The following is an 8,297-nucleotide window of genomic DNA, read 5'->3' as shown; positions in this document are numbered from 1 at the left end:
CTGAGTAGCTGAGGCTGGCCTCGAACCTGTGATTCTCCGGTCTCAACCTCCCGAATGCTGGGATTACAAGTGTGCGCCACCACGCCTGGCCCTCTGAGAGCTTTGCAGGCTGTCTCACAGGTGAATTGTCTTCTTACGTGCTTGTGATAAAAATAGAAAGACATATGAAGTTTGCATTTCCTATTTAATTCATAAATTTTCCCATAGCCGATTATTTATCAATGGAATTTCATTTATTTATTTATTTATTTATTTATTTATTTTGGGTGATACTTGGGGATTGAACCCAGGCCTTCTGCCTCTGAACTACACCCCCAGCCCTATTTTAGTTTTTCACCAAGTTGTTGAGGCTGGCCGCGGACCGGTGATCCTCCCGTCTCAGCCTCCCCTGTACTAGTGCAGGCATGCGCGACTGCGCTCGGCTATCAGTGGAATCTAACACAGCTGCAGAGTCAGCTAGACAAGGTGGATTGCTTCATCAGTGGCTCTGGAGATCCTGCGCCAGTCACGTGCGTCCGCCACGTCCAAGCCCCCCTTCCTCTGGAGTCTGCCGTTCCACGCTGTCTCCCAGACCTGGCCGGCTCTCCAGCCCTCCCTCGCCTTGGCTGGGCGGCCACGGAGGAGTCTGATCAGGTTTTGTTTCACTCCTTCGTCATAGAGTTTTGGTTCCTCTGAAAACACTTTGAATGCAATGCCCACTGGGCCCACGGCACCGTTTCCCCTCTCTACACAAACCTTACCGTTCCAGAGAGGCTTCTCCTGCAGCCCTTCTGAGTGGGCCGCAGTGCCATTTCTGATACTCCGGCCTCCTCGGCCGTCCCTTCCCCATCTGGCCTATCACCAGAGCTCGTCGGGTCTACCTGGGAAACTGGGTTCATCTGCTTGTCTCCAGATGCTCGCAGCTCCCGACTGGTTGGCCTCGGCTTTCCATTTAGGCCACACCTCTCTGCCCCAGATCAGCTACGGTGGACTGGCTAAAAGTCACTGCTTGAAACACTTTAAAAATAATTCCTTTTGCCTCAAATGTTTTCGCCTACCCATATTTACTCAGCTCCTACAATATACCAGGCGCTGGTCTGGTAATAAGGGAGCCCTAAAGCCAGGTGTGGAGGTGCACATGGAGGCCCAGGCAGGAGGGGCACAAATTCAAGGCCAGCCTGGGCAATTCAGGGAGACCCTGTCTCAAAATAAAAAGGGTTAGCCGGGCGTGGTGGCGCACGCTTGTAATTCCCGCGCTTGGGAGGCGAAGACAGGAGGATCGCGCAGGTTCGAAGCCAGCCTCGCTGGCTTAAGAGACCCTGTTTCCAAATAAAAATATAAAATAGGCCTGGGAGTGTAGCCTGGAGGTAGAAGGGCTTCCAGGAACCCCAGTACCACTAAATAAATAAATAAATAAATAAATAAATAAATAAATATAAAAAAATAATAATATAAAAAATAAAAAGGGCTGCAGATGGAGCTTGGTGGTAGAGCACCCCTGGGTTCGGTCCTCAGTTCCACAAAAAGAAAAAATAGAGCAAATAGAACAGACGCTCTGTCCTCTGGAGCCTCCTTCTAGTGCTGGAGATGAACTCCTAGAGAGAGGAAACTGAGTCAAGGACACTCCCCCCTGGTTCAGTGCAGTGCGCATGCAGTCAGGCATTTCTGCCGTCTGCAGAGCTGCCCTGCTCTAGTTTTCCTCAGCCCCTGCCCAGAATTTCATCCCGCTCCCTGGTCCTCTCTTAAATGTTCATCCTTCAAACATTCCAGCTCCCCTCTTTTGACCCGTCTCTGCCTCCCTCTCTATGACCCTTCCTGCTACCTCCCGCAGCCAGCGTCTCTCAATGTGCGACGTCCCTGGACGCTGCTCAGCCCCCTGGACAAGACCACGGAGAACATGGCTCCTGAGGCTCATGCGGGGCTACAGCTTTGTCAGGCAGCTGCAGTTTCTCGAGAAATGTGTATGCTTCGCCACTCACTAGACCCGGTTTAAAATAAAGAATAAAACCTAGGGCTGGGGGTGTAGCTCAGAGGTAGAATGCCCCTGGGTTCCATCCCCAGGACTGCAAAAAAGAAGAAGAAGAAGAAGAAGAAGAAGAAGAAGAAGAAGGAGGAGGAGGAGGAGGAGGAGGAGGAGGAGGAGGAGGAGGAGGAGGAGGGGGAGGGGGAGGAGAAATGTGCATGTGTATGCAAGTCTTTGTGTGTATACACAGTAGATTCTTGTCACTGGTAGAAGTTGCCCAAAGCCACCATAAACACCGTATCACAGCTCCTAAAGGAAATACAGGATTGGGTTCCTACCAGCCCCTGGCCACATTTTCTCCAACTGACTAACACATGACCTTGTTTTATGTGTGTGTGTTTGTTTGTTTATTTATTTTGCGATACTGGAGATGGAACCCAGGGACATTCTACCTCTGAGTGACATCCCCAGCCCTATTTTTTGTTCTTTTTTTGAAACAGGGTCTCACTGAGTTGCAAAGGGCCTCACTAAGTAGCTGAGGCTGGCCACGAACCACAGTCCTTCTGTCTCAACCTCCCAGATGCTGAGATTACAAGCATGTGCCACCGTGCCCGGTTTGTGTTTCTATTAAAGATACCTTACAAGCCGGGTGTGGTGGCGCACACTTGCAATCCCAGCATTTGGGAGGCTGAGACAGGAGAATCGCAGTTCGAGGACGGCCTCAGCTACTACGTAGTGAGGCTCTTTGCAACTCAGTGAGACCCTGTTTCAAAATAAAGATTAAAAAATTGGGTGCCAGGCGTGGTGGATCACGCTTGTAATCCCCGCACTTGGGAAGCGGAGACAGGAGGATCGCACAGGTTCGAAGCCAGCCTTGCTGGCTTAAGAGACCCTGTTTCCAAATAAAAATATAAAAAATAGGTGTCTGGGAGTGTAACCCGGAGGTAGAAGGGTTTCCAGGAACCCCAGTACCACACACACACACACACACAAAATAGGGCTGGGGGTGTAGCTCAGAGGTAGAATGCCCCAGGGTTCCATCCCCATACCACACACACACACACACACACACACAAAGAATAAAAACGAGTACCAGTCCATGGTCAATTATCAAGCAGTCTGGGTGTAAGGATGGATGGTACGCTGACTGGTGGCCCCGCTGCTGTGTAAACAGCTGTTTGTCCTGTGGGGTTTGGACACGTACCAAGGTTACAGCCACGATGGCTGCAGTCCCGTCAAGCTGCCTGCCTACAGCAAAAGGATTTTTATGCAAGGAGGACACTGAGGCTTAAAGGAAAGAGCCAACTTCTCTGATGCCAGGATCGTTTCACAGCATTTACTCATCAACTGGGGAATCAGCACGCTCCGCCCGAGGAGGCAGCTGCCAGCCAGGGCTGGACGCCAGGCCCGCCGGCCCCGCCGCCCGCGCGGCGTGTGGCCCGGGCATCACTCGGCTCCTGCCTCCACGAAGTACTTGTGACAGGCGGACGTGAGCGCGGCCACGAACACCACGAACTCGCTGAAGTCCACCTCGGCGTCTCCGTTGGCGTCCAGGTCCTTGAGCAGTTTGTCCACCGCGTCCTTGTCCCTGCCGCTCTGCAGGAGAGAGGGCCGGGGGTCAGGGCCACGCGGCTCGGGGTGAGGCCAGCTCGCCGCGGGACAGGAGGCCGCGCTGGCACCAGCTTGCCTCGGTCACTCGCGGCCGGGCCTGGCTGTGAGAACCGCACACCGCGTCCCTGCAAAGGGACGAGCTGCCCGAGGCTGGATGACGTGCCGGGAGCTGACCGAATGTGGATTGCATTATGCTATTTAGGAGTTTTATTTCCTTCCTTCCTTCCTTCCTTCCTTCCTTCCTTCCTTTCTTTCTTTCTTTCTTTATTATGGCATTGGGGGTGGAACCCAAAGACATTCTACCTCCGAGCTACACACCCCAGCCCTATTTTTTATTCTTTCTTTTTTGCAGTAGTGGGGATGGAACCCAGGGGCATTCTATCCCCAAGCGACACCCCCAGCCCTTTTTTATTCTTTATTTTGAAACAGGGTCTCACTGAGTTGCAAAGGGCCTCACTAAGTAGCTGAGGCTGGCCGCGAACTGCGATCCTCCTGTCTCAGCCTTCCGGATGCTGGGATTACAAGCACATACCACCACGCTCAGCGGAGTTTTAGTGTGTGTGTGTGTGTGTGTGTGTGTGTGTGTGTGTGTGTGTGTGTGATACTGGGGATTAAGCCTGGGTATGTCCTACCTCTGAGCTATACTCCCAGCCCTTCTAATTTTAAAACAGGATCTCACTAAGTTACTATGCTAGTTTCAAACCTGCAATCTTTTTGTCTCAGACTCCCCAAAATTACTGGGATTAGAGGCCCAGATCTGATGCATATTAATTAATTAATTGAATTTTGTGGTACTAGGAATTGAACCCAGGTGTGACCTACCTTTGAGTTATACCCCCAGTCCTATTTTATTTTTTATTTTGAAACAGTCTTGCTAAGTAACCTCATGGTGTACGTTCTGCTGCTGGCCTCAAACCTGTGATCCTCCTGTCCCAGCCTCCCAAGTTATGTGCATTAAAATGATGCCTATTGCCGGGCGTGGTGGTGCATGCTTGTAATTCCAGTACTTGGGAGGCTAAGACAGGAGAATTGCAGGCTTGCGGCTAGCCTCAGCTACTCAATGAGGCCCTCAGCGACTTAGTGACACCCTGTTTCCAAATAAAAGAGTAAGATAGGTCTGGGGATACAGCTTGGAGGTAGAATGCCCCTGGGTTCCATTGGTACCAACACTAAAAAAAAAAAAAAGAAAAAAAATAGTGTGTGTGTGGGTAAGCTCTTAGGTAGAATGCCCTGGGATCAGTCCTCAGTATGGCAATAAATAAATGAAAAACAAATAAAATAAATTATGGTTATACCCAGGAAATGCACACACTTGACGATCAGTGCTTTTTGCACAGATGGCATCAGGGGTGTCCCTACTTAGGCAGCCTGGGGCACACTTTACACAAACATGGAGTTCTCACAAACGCCAGGCCGGAGAGGCGCCTTGCACCTGCGGCAGATGAAGATGCCCCATAGAGGAGGGTTGAGACGCAGGGTGGAGGGAGCTCCTCCCCTCTGCTGGGGCGGCCCGGTGGGCAGGGGCGGCTCTGAGAGCCAGTGCGGATCTGAGCACCAGCAGCAGGGGCGCTGGCCTCCCAGCCGGGGACGCCCTGAGTTTCGCAGCTCCAGGATCCGTTAGGGCCGTCCGCTGACCGGCCCCACCTGACCGTGTTAATTACAGCCTCCTTTCCTTACAGACTCTGTCCTAACAGCTCAAGTAAGCAGGGTCTACTCACTCAGCAGTCGTGAAGTAGCGGTGAGCCCTTACGTTGGAATACCTTGCAGCCCTTCAAGATGACGCTAATGGCCAGCTTCGGTAGCAACACCTGCAATCCCGAGACCTGGGAGGCTGAGACAGGAGGCCCGCAGGTCCAAAGCCAGCCTCGGCAACTTAGCGAAACCCTGTTTCAAAGTACAAAACGGCTGGGGGTGTAGCTTGGAAGTAGAATGATACTTCTGGGTTCAATCCCTAGCACATAAATAAATAAATAAATAAATAAATAAATAAATAAATAAATAAATAAATAAATATGTTTATGAAGCTGATGTCTAGCCCGTCACCTACTGTTTGTTCTTATTCTTACACCAGAAGCCCTGTCCGGGGCAGGCCGCGGCTGTCCGCCTTGGTCCACCTCCGCATCTCCTCTCCAGGACCGTCTAGAGGGAGGCTGGGAGGGCACGGCTCGGTGAAGCTTGCTGACGGCCAGGCCGGCTGCATTTCTCAGTTCCCAGGGGATTCTGACCTAACCTAATCCAAGTGGGAGGGTCTCTGGCTTACGCAGTGGTCCTCAGAGCGTGTTCCCTGCACACCTGTAGCCCTGGGATCCAGCCCTACACAGTAAAACCTCAAATTCCAAAGACTGTTAGAACAACCTACACCCGCCCTGTGCACAGATCCCCAGCATGGGGTGGGCAGGTTTGATGAGCAGCAGAGTTTGAAAATTTAGGCTGTAACATTAAGTCTCTAAAAGACGGTCGAGCTCGCAGGAGCCGGGTCGGCTCACAACAAGGCTGGCACGGAGAGAGGCTGGGAGGGGAAGCGTCTACTCAAGGGTTTTTTGGTTTATTTTTTATCTCTGTGTTTTTACATCTCCTGTGTTTTTACATCTCCTTCCACCAACATATTTATAATAAACAGCTGAGCTTTATTTTTACAGACATATCTTCACTGCATTCACATTTAAAAATAGAAATGTAGCCGGGCGTGGTGGCGCGCACTTGTAATCCCCGCGCTTGGGAGGGGGAAACAGGAGGATCGCGCAGGTTCAAAGCCAGCTGCACTGGCGTAAGAGACCCTGTTTCCAAAAATAAAAATATAGGTCTGGGAGTGTAGCCTGGAGGTAGAAGGGTTCCATCCCCAATACCACCAAAAAAAAAAAAAAAAAAAAAAAAGAAAAGAAAAGAAAAAGAAAAAGAAAATAAAAAGGAAATGTAAGCCGGGCGTGGTGGCACACTCGTGTAATCCCTGCACTTGGGAGGCTGAGACAGGAGGATTGCACAAGTTCAAAGCCAGCCTCAACTACTTAGTTACCCTCTTAGCAACTCAGTGAGACCCTGTTTCCAAATGTATAAAGTAGGTCTGGGAGTATAGCTTGGAGATAGAAAGCCTCTGGGTTCCACCCCCAGTACCACCAAAAAAAAAAAAAAAAAAAAAAAAAAGAAAAGAAAAGAAAAGAAAAGAAAAAGAAAGAAATCTCAATTAGGAGTGTCATTGCGGTGCTGCTCAGCCTCAAGGCCCCAGGCTTTCATTTTCTGACACATTTTCTTTTTTTATTCTTTTGCGGTACAGAAGATTCAGCCCAGGGCATCCTACCTCTAATTACACCCCCAGCCCGATTCCCTTTTCTTTCTCTTGTCTTTCTTTCTTTTTTATTTTTGTAGTGCTGGGGATTGAACCCTGAAAGCTACATTCCCAGCCCTGGTTTTTTTTTTTTTCCCCAGTACTGAGGATTGAACCCAGGGGGCATTCTACTTCTGAGGTACACCCCCAGCCTATATTTTATTTTATTTTATTTTATTTTATTTTATTTTATTTTATTTTGTGGGTCTGGGGATGGAACCTAGGGGCATTCTACCTCCGAGCTACACTCCCTTCCTTATTTTGTATTTTTTTTCATTTTAATTTGAAACAGGGTCTCACTAAATTGCGGAGGGCCTCACTAAGTAGCTAAGGCTGGCCTCGAAACTGCGATCCTCCTGTCTCAGCCTCCCAGATGCTGGGATTATAAGCATGCACTGCCACACCTGGCTCAGGCTTTATTTTCAACCCTTTGCAGTAACATTGACCCTTAGAGGGCCAGAGGGCAGCATGGCCAGAGGAAGGGGAGAGGGAGGATGAGCAGGGGAAGAGATGAGAAAGAAGGCCTCTGGTTTGGCCTCCAGAGGCGCCCAGGACAGAGCAGTGGGCCCTGGCCCCCTTGCAGTGAGTGCCGGGCCTGTGGCTCCTGTCTGGTGCAGGACCCAGGTCAGCCAGGGTGAGCCTTCTGTCCTTTCTGCTGTTGTCCCACTAAGATAAGGGACCTGGGTGTGGGGGACAGGCTGGCGGGCAGGAGGACAGAGGAGCAGGGATGCCTGTGGCTGTGACCCTGGAGGACGCCAGTGGCCTCAGGGACTGGCCTGGACCCTAAGCTGTCCCCCACGCCCACTGCCCAGGTTCAGACCCACGCTCCCTCAGGCCCTTGCTGGCTCTGATCACAAATCCACTGGGACTCAAGTCTGCATCTCAGGGACCCACCCAGCCACCCCTTCCCCGCGGATACCCCCGTGTTCCTGCCGTGGGGTCTCAGATCCACTCTGTGGCCGTGTGCGCTCCCGGATCTGCCCCGCGGCGGCTCTCCCTGGCCGGCCAGTCATAGCCTCTGCCAAGCCCTCCGCCCTGCCCTCCCCGTGCCCCCCGGCCGGCGGCCTCACCTGCAGGAAGCCGGGCAGCTCCTTCTCCATCAGCACCTTCAGCTCACCCTTGGTCAGGGTGTGCGTGCCGCCCTCGGCGCCTGAGTACCGGGCAAACACGTCGATGATCATACCCATGGCGGTCTCCAGCTCGGTCATGGTGCTGAGTGTCCGCGCTTTTTCCTTCTGGGGCTGAGCTGACAGAGAAATGTTCTGCCGGAGGCCTCACGGCGCTTTATGAGGCAGGCCTCCTGTTGACACAGGGCGGGACGGGTGGCCGCAAATCCTGCCCCGCCCTGCCCACTCACCCAGTTCCAGTGAACTGCACGGCCTTCCCCAGCCACCGGGGCAGCCATGCGTCACTCACCTTGCT

At 51.9% G+C, this 8,297-nt stretch overlaps 1 protein-coding gene across 1 annotated transcript; it reads right to left on the bottom strand.

Annotated features, from left to right (window-relative positions):
• Positions 1-3,388: 3,388 nt before the first annotated feature.
• S100P (S100 calcium binding protein P) lies at positions 3,389-8,083 on the bottom strand (the record flags this gene model as incomplete). Its single annotated transcript, XM_080697284.1, has 2 exons — positions 3,389-3,538; positions 7,946-8,083. The coding sequence occupies 2 exons, from the start codon at positions 8,081-8,083 to the stop codon at positions 3,389-3,391; spliced, it is 288 nt and encodes a 95-aa protein (XP_080553410.1).
• Positions 8,084-8,297: the final 214 nt, after the last annotated feature.

Source organism: Muscardinus avellanarius, assembly GCF_963383645.1.
Source record: "Muscardinus avellanarius genome assembly, chromosome: 6".
NCBI classification, from domain to species: Eukaryota; Metazoa; Chordata; class Mammalia; order Rodentia; family Gliridae; genus Muscardinus; species Muscardinus avellanarius.
The sequence above is the reverse complement of the archived record's forward strand: the minus strand, read 5'-3'. Positions and strand labels throughout refer to the sequence as shown.